Source organism: Microtus oregoni, unplaced genomic scaffold (genome assembly GCF_018167655.1).
Source record: "Microtus oregoni isolate MIOR12 unplaced genomic scaffold, Mior012 000050F_023, whole genome shotgun sequence".
Taxonomy (NCBI): Eukaryota; Metazoa; Chordata; class Mammalia; order Rodentia; family Cricetidae; genus Microtus; species Microtus oregoni.
In genome coordinates, this window is record NW_024543247.1 from 23,900 (window position 1) to 39,064 (window position 15,165).

At 36.4% G+C, this 15,165-nt stretch overlaps 1 protein-coding gene and 1 non-coding gene across 2 annotated transcripts; both read right to left on the minus strand.

Annotated features, from left to right (window-relative positions):
- Positions 1-1,490: 1,490 nt before the first annotated feature.
- Positions 1,491-1,563, minus strand: Trnak-cuu. The gene has a single exon. It is a non-coding gene; the product is annotated as a tRNA-Lys (tRNA).
- Positions 1,564-4,433: 2,870 nt separating this feature from the next.
- Positions 4,434-11,200, minus strand: LOC121437015 (trimethyllysine dioxygenase, mitochondrial-like; the record flags this gene model as incomplete). Its single annotated transcript, XM_041636893.1, has 3 exons — positions 4,434-4,553; positions 6,284-6,563; positions 11,002-11,200. Coding segments are annotated over 3 exons (599 nt in total), but the record flags the coding sequence as incomplete, so codon positions are not given.
- Between the last annotated feature and the right edge of the window lie 3,965 nt (positions 11,201-15,165).

Sequence of the window (15,165 nt, forward strand, 5' to 3'; positions counted from 1 at the left end):
GTCACATCCTGGTGTAGCTGGTCTGTTTGTTCCTGTCTGGTGTTTGTGATATGGAAATGTCTGGTGTCTGTTACACCTGTTTAAGGTATTGGCAGAACAGAGGACAAAGTGAAGTTTAGGAAAAAAATTAGAACCAGGGAATTGAGAGGGGTGTATCTGACCTGTTTAAGGAGAATCCTTCAATTTGGCTCCCTGGAACTCACAAGAATTCTTTGGGTTTGTGAAAATATAAGTTTTAGACATATATATTATATAAACAGTAGTATATTTATGTCATAATGGCTGTGGCAGATATTTTTGCATAATGAAAAGTCTCTTTAAGACTATGAAAGGCAGCATGAGAGAGAAATTCACCAAATGTTATGGTAAAAATAAAATGGTGCCATTCCCCAAGTGGCTGCAGTGGGCATCAGGCCACAAGACTATGATGGGCCACAAAGGTAGCCAGTCCCTGGCAGGGAGCCATGCAGCGGGTGAGAGACAGAGATGTGTCCTCAGCTGGCCCACCTTGGGCGGGAGGGAAGGTGGAAAGAGCCTGGCTGAGTCATGGCACAAAATTTTATGGTAAAAGGAAACCGGTACCATTCCCTGAGGGGCAGCGAGTCCCAGGCAGAGAGCTGCATGGCGGGTGACAGACAGAGAAGGATAGGCACATGCAATGTAAAGTGAGGTTGGATATTTATTTAGTGGGTTATGGAAGGGAACGGGAAAGGGGAGAAGGGGAGAAGGGGGAAGAGCAGAGAGAAGCAGAGCGAAAGAGAACTAGAGATAGAGAAGGGAGGAGGAGAGGGAAGGGGAGAAGGGCAAAGAAGGAAGAGAGGCAGAAGCTGCCTCTTCAGGAGAGAGATGGAAAGGAAGGACTAGCAGGCTGGAAGTGGAAAGAAGATCTGCTTGCTTTAGCAGACTGGGGAGGGAGTGGGCGGCGCTTGTTTCTTAAAGGGACAGGACAGACAATTACAATATACATATATGAAGGTGATCTAGAGGAAATTGCTAAATAATGGGGGAGAAAGCCCCATCTGGACATCTCTTGTCACTAAATGAAGCTTCCAATACTGGGAATGGTCTACATCAAATTGAACTGTTGGTCAAAGGGGGTCCCATAAGAATCCCCAAACAACCCAGGCTGTTGCCAAGACAATGGGTTGCTCTTCAAAAACTAATAGCAAGGGCTCACTACTAAAGACAATATTTACACAATTCATTGAAGACAGAGAAGATGACCTGGTGCCAACATAAAGCCTTCACCCCTACTGATTACTGATCATGGTTTGGGAAGGTAGTCTGTAGGGATAAGTCCCGCCCCTTAAGGGGCGTGTTCGCCTCGGGCTAATGTCTGCCTATAAATTTGGCGAGCAAGCTCCGAGCTGCTCGCTTCTGCTTTCCTGGTCTCCGTGGGAACGGTGGTTCTGTAAGTCTATTTCTACATTAAAGCTATATATATATATTTTTACACTCTGTCTGCATTCGTTTATGCCACTACATTTTGGCGCCCAACGTGGGGCTCGAACCCACGACCCTGAGATTAAGAGTCTCATGCTCTACCGACTGAGCTAGCCGGGCAGGCGGCTGGGGTGTTGGGGACGCAGCCCCGCCACCCCTATTACTACAGTAGTCTGCATGCTACAAAAAAAGAAAGGTAAATACCAACCTGCCTACAAACCATTCAATCTACAGTGATATCCTGCCAGCAAGATATGCTAGGAAAATGGTGGCATAGACCTTGTAGGAGTAACCAAGCTGCATCTGATTTGACTTAAGGCCCACTCCAGGAGAAGGACCCATATTAGACACTGTTCAGATGACCAAGAACCTGAGACTAGACAACCCAGGGACCTAGGGCAAAATAAAATACTACTCTTCTACTGAAAGAACACAACAATACAATGACTCCTAAAGACATTCTGTTATACTCATAGATAAGTGCCCTCCTCAGACACCATCAGAAGGTTTAAGAGTCAGAGGGGATGGAGAACACTATGAAAACAAATCCCTCTAATAAAACACTTATGAACTCAAAGAGAAGAGACTGAGGCAGCACAGATCCTGCATGGGTCTGCATCAGGTCCTTTATGTAATGTATTATGGCTTCCTTTCAGAAGAGAAGAAAGAGTGTTAGAGCCAAAGGAGATGGGGGACAGCAAGGCAATAGGCCCTCTAAACCAACAGGATTGATGCACATATGAACTCACAGAGACTGAGGCAGCATGCACAGGGCCTACATGGGTCTGAATCAGATGGGGCCCTAGTGTTTATATGAGAAGTGGACATATGCCCCTATTTCTAACCGTGAAGCAATCGCCAATTGATAACCACTTGTAAATAAGAAATGAGTTTTCTCTAAAGGTATCTCACTAGAAACAATCTACTCTTAAGGGTAGGCTACATGCCCGGTAGTAGATGACCAGCAGAAAACAAACTCAATGACATCTTTGGAGATTTTATTTTTTATCTTATAATGTCATGTCAAGGCTTTTTTAAAGAAAAAAATCTTATTTTTTATCCTTTATTTTAATTATGTTTTTCCACTATCTTTTTACATCATAGGTCCTTTTGTGCATATATTATGGCTTCCAGTTTAGTGATTTTTATGGGATTCCTGTGTGTGCAAATGAGTGGGTCTCTGCATCTATATCCATTTCTTGTGTCTTTTCTTGGGCTCTTTTCTTTCTGTTTGTTTTTTCCTATTCCAATGAGCTAGTTTTTGTTTTATCTTTTTTATTATTATTCTTTAGAAGCCTGTTTGTTTTCTATTGAGAGACAGAAAGAGGGTAGACTGGTTGGGAGGGGTAGTAGGAGGAACTGGGAGGAGTAGAGGGAGGGGAAACCATACTAAGGATATATTATGTAAAAACTATATTTTAAATAGTAAGAATGTAATAATCTAGTTATAGCTCTCCTGAGAATATACCCAAAACAACCAAGTCAGTGTACCACAGAGACAGTTGCAGATCTGTATTTATTGTCATACTATTCACAGCAACTGAATTATAATGCATGCCTAATCAATAGAGGAGTAGATAAAGAAATTCTCTCTCTCTCTCTCTCTCTCTCTCTCTCTCTTTCTCTCTCTCTCTCTCTCTCTCTCACACACACACACACATACACACACATACATACATATACACATACACAATGCAACCTATACACTCACACATTAATATTTTTGATATCAATATGTAATGCAAAGTAAGTCATTACAAGTATTACATGTTTTAGTGAACATATGGTAAATAAGGAGAAAGAAGATATGAAACTGAGAGGGGGCTACTAGGGATGATAAAATAGAAAGGGAGAAGGGAGTATAGATAGGTAAGAATAATAGAAGGGATAAATATGATTAAAGCACATTATAAGCATGTATGGAACTATCAAAATAAGACCCCCTTACACTTAATGCATGCTAATAATAATTTTCATGCATATTTTTTTTTAAAAAAAGGTTAGCTCTAAAAATATTTAAAAAAAGGAAAATAGAGTCTAAACAAGTATACACAAGCAGAGAATTAATAAAAATTGACTGCTAGGAAGCCAACAGGTATGGAAAGGCTAAAGATAGAAGAAAATCTCCAGTTGAAACGATGAAATTCAGAGCAAAAGTGGCTTCAGAAAGGATATGCATTTAATAATGAAGATGATAGTGGTGATTACAATAACTAAAATGGTAATGGCAACTAATCCTTACTGAATACTTAGTATGTGTTGAAAAGAATGTTAAGTGCTTTAAATTTTTTACAAAATTTAATCCATTTTCAACATAAATGGATAGACTGTATTGCTAATCTCATTTTACAGATGAAGATATGGAAACTTGGAGATTTTAACTTACATGCTCAACACCAAAAAGCTAATAATACATGTTTAGACTGCAGATTACAGTCTAGTTGATGTCACAGCCTTAACTCTGCACCACTATCAATAGGCTATCTCTGAATACAGTAACATCTACCAGCCTCTGCCTCCTGAGTTCTGCAATTAAAGATCTCTACCATCATGCCAAAAATATTATTTCTAAAACTTATAGTTATTTAACTTTTTTGGTGAGTTGTAATTACTTTGAGAAAATATTGTAGTCCCATATAGTGGGTTGGAAGCCTGAGGCAAGAGGATTGTTCAAGTCTCGGCTACATTCTGAGTTCAAGTTCTAGGATAGAGCAAACTACGCTACAGCATAAGCCAGTATCTGTTTCTTTTCACAGACACACATGTATATGTGTTATATTTTAAATACAACTTTTATTCATAAAAGTTTAATGAAGACTAAACTAGAATATTTTAAAATGACTATGTTTCCAGAGAAGATAAAGAAACACTCATCTAAGTCCATGGTAAGTAGACATGATCTTCACTAAAATAGAATGGAAGACAATTAAGAAACTATTCAAAACCATCAAATAGAAGAACACTACACTGGAAAAGTCTAATATACTTACCCACAGGGCTCTTGAAAGTAGGTAGTGTCAGTGTGCCGATCTAGAGCTAGCTTGGTGTAGGCAGTGTCACCTCTGGAAAAATCTGAAGTGAAATACCACATCCTTCCATAGATGGTTTCTCTGACAAGTAAAATCAAGAAAAAACTATTAGCTATTTGTAATATTTAATTTTAATGTAATATTTAATTATATTTGTAATTTTATTCATCATTGTTTATTCTTAATATATATAATAATTGTTGTTACAGATTGCTATATATAGATGAAATTGACAGTTAAAGATGCCAATCATTGAAATTATGTCACTAATTAATACTCTAAGAATATGAACTGAAAATCACTAAAATGCACATTCTGAAAGCTCAGGGATCACCGCCCTTTGTTTATCTAATTATTTTAATAGCCTCTTCATTCAAGGCAATCCCCTGGGTTTATTTTCTTTTTATAGAAATAATGATGTGGCTGCTTACAGCAAGTGAAAATTTTAATTAATTTATATAACAACTACTGTCTTTCATTAATATTCAGATTTTTCAACAACAGTCATTTTCTAAAATAGAAAATCTAATAATCAAGTGTGTGAGAGAGTTTTCATATTATTCATATGTCATAGAGGTGTTTGCTTTCATTTAATTATTTGAACACAGAGGAACAAGAAAAAGAGAAAATGGTATTTTTGTTACAATTATGAGACTTGCTATATTAAATTTCTCCTGCAGGATAATAGGTTTGATTTTGCATTTATTTTCTCAGTAGGTTCAGATCTGAGGAAAAGATACTTTTTTGATTTGGGTTTTCAAGACGGATTTCTCTGTGCAGCCCTGGCTGTCCTGAATCTCATTCTGTAAACAATGCTGACTTGTAACTCAGAGATTCACCTCCCAGGTTCTGGGATTAAAGGACTGTGCCACAACACCTAGATTTGAGGAAAGGATACTTTAATCATTTAGCTTTCAGAGTTCCTTAAACCTAACAGCAAACAGGAAATGGATTTCCTCTTGAAACAAAAGTTTCCAAACTTTCTCAGTTGTTTGCTTAGCAACAGTTTCTTTTATTTGAGAGCTCTGAAAATGTGTTTCAAACTAAATGGCTCACAAATGCTATTTATTATGTTCTACTACCACTGTCTTCATGACCTAGCATATTTTGGTACTTTGGGTAACACAATGAACTAGTCAGACATGAATTTTATTAAATAAAAAACAAATACTATTTGTAATGAAGTAAATTTATGTCACATTTAATGCTACAGAAGATAAATCTGTATGAAAAATGGAAATTAGTAATGAAAAGAACACTTTATTTAAGATAAATAAACCAGAAGCATATTGCTTACTGTCACAGCGATCCTGGAAAAGTCACTGATTGGATCTTAGAATCAGGTGCTTATCAGTGAGGAACAGACAAGAAAATATGATTAAAAGGGTTGCAGACCAAAATACAATATAGGTTGTGAATATGCTAAATGCAATATAATGTATCCAATGAAGTATTAACAGCCAATCTATGATTGAGAGTTAGGTATCTATAAAGATGAAAACTGGGTGATTTTTAGAATCTCTCTATTTTTAAAATACAGTACAAATTCAGGCCCCTTTTGAAAGCAGAATGCAGTACAGGGAGGAAGTCATGATGTAAAGGTGAGTGAGGGACAGGGGGAAAGAAAGGTAGGGAGAGATGGAGGGAGGGACAGAGAGATTATTTTGGGGAGGGTGGTGGTAGTACTGGAGACTGAACCTGGGCCTAGTACTTTTGAGGCAGATGCTTCATGAGCTAGATCTTTTTACATCTTTTAATTGGTGCTCATGTAGATATTAGTTATTGTGCATTTCAGAGAGTTAGTAAATTACCTGATTAAACTGATCCTTTCCGCCAACTTCTCTGTATGCTCTTGAGTGGGAGGGACATTTTCTACAAATGCAATTCCATATAGCAGAAGGTTCTGCAGAAACTTCTTCAGTTCATCGTTTGTTTCTAATAAACTCTGGAAATCTATAGCTGGAACTTGGGCTTGCTGATAGAGTTCAGCATTCCATAATATTCTAGGTTGGATTACCTTTAGTTTCTGCCCTTCATAGCTATTTTTCACCAGCCAATCCAGATCATATCTAGTCACATGACCATCTGGCCCTTTTTAGGAGGAAAAAAATGATTAAAATAAAATTTAGAAATATTGACAACAATTTACTACTTTAAAATGTTTATTCTTTTGTCAACATTTGTCTTACATTTTTAATTGTTTGATAATTTTATAGATGCACATATATTGATCAAATCCACCTCCTATTCTCTCCCGTTCCAACTGTTCTTGCCCATCACTTTCTACTCAAATCTTGATGTGCACTATTTTTAAACAACTGAGTCTACTTCATGAGTCTCTCCCTCATCCATGATGGGAATTTTGACTGGCTTTATTATGTGCCAAAAGTCGCAAAAACTGTGTTTTGTGTGCAAAGGCCTTGTCATGTCCAGCAAATACTGCTCTTACAAAGTTCATCAAAGAGTACAAGTACCCCCTACACACACACACACACACACACACACACACACACACACACACACATTAATATATTCAGTTGGTTTTGGAGTTGGACAATGGCTCTGTACTTTTCTAAATCCAAGTATGTTGTTAAAAGGAACATGCCGAGTTTCTGTCTCACATCAGGAGCCATCTGGTATGGGACAGAAGAAAGCCTAGGAACAATTTTACTTTCTCCATGCCTATTTTGTCTATATCATATTCTTCATTGAATGTATGCTTATATGAATAATGTTTAAGCTTTTCGTGATGAACATAGATTTTCCTACAGATCCTTTTTCTGCAGTAATCTTTGAAGTTTCCAGGAAGAAGATGGGGCTCCACAGCAACAACTCTACCTAGTTGAGATGACATTGTGATGCAGACAGTGCTATTATAAGACTGCTTTTTTGGGTACCAGATTTGGAAATGGTACACCATCTCATGACATTCTGGCCAGAACTTCAAATAAGAACTTGGAAAAAGAAAACTCTATAGACTACTTGGAAATTATTTGCAACTATACTAGACAGTAATTTTGAAACTTAACCATCACTTTAATTTGCAGGATCCCTTTAAGAGAACATTGCCACCATGACAGCAGGAAGCAATTCTAGAAGACAACCCCCCCCCCAAGAAAAGTTTATTTATAGAGTTGGAAACACTGTTTAGGGGTTGTTGATTATTACTTGTACTAGATAGAGGGTTAGGGTGAAAACTATATAGGGTTAAAAGGGGGGGGGGGAGAGTAATAGTGGGTAATAGAATGAATACTTGTGAGCTATTATTTATGGATAATTTACAATGGTATAGTTTTTGTATATTAACACAAGTTCAAATTATATCTGTTACTTTTGTTTATATTTGTACACCTATGCAAAGTTATTTTGTCAGATTGTATATATGCATGTTTCTATCTCTGTTTAGGACATTTTGTATACTGATACAATTTTTAGGTGTTTGAGATGGCATGTCTCAGCAGGATTCTAGACATCCACACAAAGAGATAGGCTGTACAATAATAACTTTAAGAAACACCTCCATCTATGGAAATAAGTAAACTACAGGATACAACAATAGTGCTTGAGACACTTGGGCCATGTTATCAGAATGAATGACAGCAGATACCCAAAGACAGCACTGCTTGGAGGAATGCACAAGATAAGGTGAAGAGGAAGACCAAAACAAAAACAAAAACAAAACAAAACAAAACAAAACAAAATGTTGGATAGACAGCATAAAGAAAGACTGCTGAACCTTAGGAATGACAATAACACGAGCATTTCGGATAGGAACAACTAGAGAGCTACCATAAAAGGGCTGCCCATGCAAGCTTAAGCACTGCCGGGGCAGCCAGGCAGTGGTGGTGCGCACCTTTAATCCTAGCACTCCAGGAGGCAGAGGCAAGTAGACCTTGTGAGTTCAAGGCCAGCCTGGTTACAAGAGCCATTTCCAGGATAGGCTCCAAAGCTATGAAGAAACCCTGTCTCAAAAAACTAAAAAAAAAAAAAATGCTGGGGCATAAATGATTATATATATACACACATTTTAAAATGTGTATAAGTGTTTTGCCTGCATGTATACGAGTGTACTGTGTATGAGTTTCGTGCCCATAGACCAACCCCAGAACTCGGATTACAGATGAAAGGAAACTGGCCAAATTACATACTCGTCAAGAGCAGCAACTGCTCTTAATTACTGATCCATTTCTCCATGGCCTGTTCTTATATTTTTTTAAAAAAAAATTTCTTTTATTTTTTGATTATAATATATCATTTCCTCCCTTCCCTTTCCTTACTCCAAACCCTTCGATACATGACCCACCCTCCATATTTATGGCTTTTTTTCACTGTTTTATATGTATATTTTCCTAAATACATAAATATAACATGTATAATCTATATGATGTTACTTTTATGTATGATTTCAGGGTTGACCATTTGGTATTGGAAGACAAGTTGAGGTATTCTTTCTCTGGTGTGGACTACATCTCCTCCAACTTCCAGCATTCCCTTGTTGCTTTAAGTTCTTTGTATAGGGTTGAGATCTTCTGGGCTTTTCCTCATCCATATTAACATGTCTACTGTTGTTGTCCTTGTTTAGTTCATGTGTAAGCAGTCATATATTGGTGAGACTTTAGGAGTGTGTTTGACATTCCTAAGAGACAGAATCTCACAACAAACTCCCTGCTACTCTAGCTTTTACTTATTAATATATTTTCTAAAACTTCTCATTGACTTTTATTGAGTTACCTAATTTCTCTATTTTTTCTGCCCCTGATTCTTTTGCTTCCTACATGATCCATTCTATTGGTGAGTCTTTCCATTGAGGGTTTTGTTTTTGTTTTTAACATTTTGAGTTTTTCCATTTCTACCAGAATTTCAGTTTGGCTTTTGTTCAGCAATTATTTTTGTTAAATTTTATTTTTATATCTTGGGTTGACTTCTGCATTTCATTTATGTTTTTGTTTTCATTCTTTTGGAGTACATTCATGTCTTTGAGTTGTTTGAACACAGTTGCAATTATTCTTTTAAGTTCTCTGCCTGGAAGTTTTTCCAGGTCATTTACATTTAGGTGCTATTATTATGTAATTAGCACTTTATGGAAGAGTCATACTGTCTTGTTATTTTTTTTCCTGTTCTGGGACTTGCACATCTTAAGTAGTATGTTGGTCAATGTTTTTCATGTTTTCCCTATGTCGTTCTTTTAAAACTTCTCCTTCTTTTAGCAGAGAAATTTACAAGGTCGAGATGCTCATTTTCCTCTGTGGGGCTTATAAAAGAAGTTCTGGAGTGGTGTAGGTAGGCTCAAGTAAACTAAGTCAGATCTTCTTTCTGAAGAAGGCTATGTTGGTTGTATTCCTGAAACTGATGTGGGATTTCCCTCTGTATGCTGTGATTACTGTTAATGAATAAAGAATTGTTTTGGCCCTATAGCAAAGCCATAAGGGGATAGAGGTAGGTGGGGAAAACTAGACAGAATTCTGGGAGAAAGAAGGAGTCAGGGAATCGCCATGTAGCCCCACCAGAGACAGATGCCAGAACTTTTGCCGGTAAGCCATAGTCACATGGCCATATACAGTTTAATAGAAATGGTTTAAATTAATATATAAGAGTTAGACAAAAAGAAGCTAGAGCTAACAGTTCAGGCCAAGCAGTGTTTTAAATAATATAGTTTCTAAGTGATTATTTCTGGGTTAAGCAGTCAGGAACAAACAAGCAGCTCTCTCCTCTTCCCACACTGAAACAAAATTCTTAGGAGCTATAGGTCAGCACAGTGTAGCAGTTCATGGTCCTTGCCTTAAGTGTGGCTCCTGGATATATAGGTAGGCCTAAAGAAGGGTAGGCCCTAGTTCTTCTCTGTGCAAGAGGGACAATATGGGTGGGCCCAAGTAGGGAAAGCCTGGTCTTCTTCTTGCTACAGAGGATATGCAGGCTGGGATCCTGGAGCAAAAATCTTGGGAGCTATAGGCAGGCCTAGTACAGAAGGCACCTGAAGTATGGTTTACAGAAGGCATAGAGGGCTTTCAACAGGGGAATGGTATGAATGAGGCCATTCAGGCTGGTACAGGCGGTTCCCAAGGAGGTATGGGTTAGTCTAAGCAAGGGAAGCAAGGTCTCTTTACTTTCTGCTGAGAATGTTAGTCCTTATGTGTGAAACCCAAGCACTCAGGAAGCTGGAGCAGTAGAATCACTAGTATGAGGCCAGGCTGATCTATATAGTAAATTTAAGGACAGTTGGGCTATATTACAAGATATTGTCTTAAAAATAAAGTGCAAAACAAATAAAGGCAGAACAAAGAGTGACAAAAGCAGCCATCCTTGAAATGTTTCCTAGTTAGAAATTATCCTGTCTGAAAATTAAGTATGATGTTAGCTGTAACAAAACTAAACAAAATCAAAAGGTTATTGAAATTGCTTCTAAAACAAGGGGGGAAATTCACTAAAAAAAACACACCCTAATTTGGAAAGAGCCAAACTATTTTTTTAAATAAAATCATTATTCTTTAGAAAAAGACCTAAGAAATCCAACAAACTCCTGTATACTTACAAGTGAAGATGAGTGTGGATTCATTCAGGCGAATGGTCTTTGGCTTGATACATAAATCCACACTGGCAGTATCCAGGCTCCGTTGATGAGTCTTAGAATTATAGCACGATGCTGAGCGGCAGTGGTCTCGAAGCCAGACATAATCAAAGCGCATTACAGCATTAGCATATTGCAGCTCTAAGAGAAAGATCAGATTTAACAGAAATATTTATTTAGGAAAATTAAATACCAATAGTAAAAACATTCTTTTTAAAAGACTTTTTACTAACAATTAGAGTAACAAAGGGCAGTCCCTTGGCAGTTGTTGAAAATACTATACAATTTCTATGATACAAATGGTATGATTTTGATATACAAGGCACATAAGACTAGACAAGGCTTAGATGTACATTTAAATAGGAGAGAGTGCACAAGATGTATTTTGTACTATTCTAGCAATTGTATTATGTCAAAGAAATAAAAAAAATGGAATCAACAGAAAGTAAATGACTTACCTACACACCAGTTTACCTATTTAGTGAAAGTAAAATTTACAAAAGCAATAGAAACTCTGTGTCTGGAAATGAAATGTAGAAAAGTAATATGAAGAAATCTATTAAATTATTCTAGAAGACTTGAAGGAAGCTAACACATAGAAATACCATGTTCACATATAGGAAATTTCAAAACTAGAAGAGATAAATTCACTTAGAAATCAATGCTCAAATTTCATGTACCAATCTATATCTTAGAGAGTTTCATATATTTAAAAAAATTCTAAAACTCATTTTGAAAAATGATAAAGTTACTCTTTTGCAAGAGAGAATATGAAACACCAGCTTTAAAAGCACATTATAATATTGTACTTTTACATATAATAGTACAGAATAGATCAAGAAAACAGAATGGCATTCCCAACTAGACCCATAAATACATGGAAATATGGCATATAAAAAAATGTGTCATTTTATAAAAGCACAAGAAAGATTGACTTCACTAAAAATGGACAGTGAAAAAAATCATCTGGGAACAGGAAATTCTTATCATTAAGAAATCAACTTCTGATGGGTTAAAATATATAAATTGAAAACTTTAAATCTCTGAAGATAGAAATTGAAGAAGATACTAGCAAATGGAAAGACCCTCCCATGTTCATGTATTGGTAGACTCAATATTGTGAAAATGACCATTCTACCATAAACAAGTTATAGATTCAATACAATTCCAAACCAAACCCCACAACATTCTTTACAGAAATAAAAATACAATCCTAAAATTCATATGGAACCAGAAAAAAATCCCAGATAGTCAAAGCTATCATGAGCAAAAACGAACAATGGGCTGTACCCTTTACCATTAATCATTAATTAAGAAAATGCTCCAGAGGCTTGCCTATAACTGTTAAGGAGACATTTTCTCAATTGAGGTTCCCTCCTTTCTGGTGACTCTAGCTATGTCAAGTTGACATAAAACTAGAAAGCACAGTTAGCTAAGTCCTCATTGCTTCCAACTCTCACTTCTCTTTTTCATCAGTGCTAACTACCTAAGGCACAGGTCTATAATCCTGGCACTCCTGGAAGCTGCAGATAAAAGGATCTTGAGTTTGAGGCCAACAGAGTTTACATAAGGAGAACTAGGTTAGCTTGTACTACATAATGAGACAATGTCTTAAAAATAATAGATGTATGGATAGATGACAGGCAGACAGACAGACAGACAGACAGATAGAAAGACAGACAACAATGGAAGTCCTGCTATTTGCCATGACCTAGATTGTTCTGCAGGACATAATGCAGAATAAAATGCAGCATGAATAAGAAAAACCCAGAGACAGATATTAGGGTTTAACCAGAAGTTCAGAAGAGCAAAACAGCCAGCCATAGGATTTTACCTCTACCTCAGACAGAAAAATGGGTGATCCTGCTTCAAAATATCCTCAGACTGAGATTCAGCTGATACCTGTCTCCTCCCATCTTATATTCCTCTCTGGTGCTGGGATTAAAGGAATGCAAAATCACCACCTAGCCTCTATTTGCTAACTATTGTGGCTTCTGGTATTAAAGGTGTGTGCCACCACTGCCTGGTTTATATGGCTGACTAGTGTGGCTGCTTTGCAGTGATCTTGAAACATGCTTTATTTATGAAAACACAAATAATATAGCACTATAGCTTCCTGTTTGTCTAAAATTAAAAAAGAAAGCTATGACTAATATAAGAAAAACTATATACAATGAGTACAATAAATATATACAATATATACAAGCAACAAATACAGCAGCAATGTCCAATCCATTTGTATTTGACAAATTCAGAGAAAATACTCCATATCTACACTTTTTTATGAGTCTAAAGTTTGCATTTAATTTCCTTTCTATCATAACTTGCTTTCTGAGTCTGGTAAACAAGGAAAACTATAACTATCTAGTCATCAACTTGCTCAGAGACCCAAGTGTAATAGAAGACTCCTATTTAATTTCTGGCCACCCAGACCTGAATTATCACACAGAAACTATATTAATTACAACACTGCTTGGCCGATTACTCAGGCATATTTCTAGTGAGCTCTATGTTATTAAAACATCTTAAATGCCATATTCTGCAGATCTCTAAAATGTTTGTAGACAACCTTTCTAAAATATATCTTTGAACTTGAAAACATACCTAATGTAACTACAAATATGATTTTAATAGATGATTAGCTACTAACCCGCATTTTCTTATCCTAAACAGATGGTAATAATAATTTTCAAGAACTAGAAATTTGCATTGCATTGTTAAGTGAGCTGTATAGGTACAATATCTTGAACAAAATTAGAAATGTATGTACAGTATGTTTTAACAAAATTAATCTCAAATTTGTATATATATATATATCCATTTCATTACTGTAGCTCTGTAATAGAGTTTGAAGTCAGGGATGGTAATGTCTCCGGAAGTTCCTTTATTGTATAAGATTGTTTTGGCTATCCTGGGTCTTTTGTTTTTCCATATAAAGTTGATTATTGTTCTCTCAAGGTCTGTGAAGAATTTTGGGGGATTTTGATGGGGGATTGCATTGAATCTATAAATTGCCTTTGGTAGAATTGCCATTTTTACTATATTGATTCTACCCATCCAAGAGCATGGGAGATCCTTTCATTTTCTGGTGTCCTCTTCCATTTCTTTCTTCAAAGTCTTAAAGTCCTTGTCAAATAGATCTTTCACTTCCTTGGTTAGTGTTACCCCCAAAAACTCTACCAAAAAACCCCTACAGCTGATAAATACCTTCAGTGATGTGGCAGGATATAAGATCAACTAAAAAAAAATCAGTAACCCTCCTATACACAAAGGATAGAGAAGCAGAGAGGGAAATCAAAGAAACTTCAACTCTCACAATAGCCAAAAATAGCATAAAGTATCTTGGGGTAACATGCTCTTGGATGGCAATTCTACTAAAAGCAATCTATAGACTCAATGCCATCCCCATCCAAATCCCATCAAAATTCTTCACAGATCTTGAGAAGACAATAATCAACTTGAAATCAGATTGGTATTGGCATAAACACAGAGATGTCGACCAATGGAATCGAATCGAAGACCTAGATATTAACCCACAAACCTATGAACACCTGAATTTCGACAAAGGAGCTAAAATTATACAATGGAAGAAAGAAATCAAAACCTTCCCATAACCATCAATTTGAGGAGATTCTCTTTTGGAAAGTTCTGTCTGATCAAATGAAAAGCATTTGTTAGTTTTATAGGTTAGTTTAGATTAAATAGCCATAGTGTTTAATGAACAATCATGTCTTTTAATTAAGAGATCTCACTCGTTCCTCTAAAATCTGTATCAGTTTTGATCGTATCCATAGCTTTTGAGTTCCTGTGGAAAGAAAAGCAAAATGCCTTACCCAGCATAACACATGTTCTGGTTTCTATTCTGAGGTCAGTACATCTTTAAAGTATATTGGCTGATTAAATTCTGTTGCTCTTTTTTTTTAAATTATCCAATGTCTCTCTGAAGCTGTTGTTCCTTTCTCATTAGCATTTGGAAAATTCAAAGTTAATAAAGCATTATGCAACCTATTTCTGGGGGTCTTTATTATCCCTTTCTGTTTATTTAACGGATCCTTCAGAGTCTGATTTGATCTTTCTATAACTGCCTGCTCTGTAGGATTGTGTGTTATACCTGTAACATGCTTTATA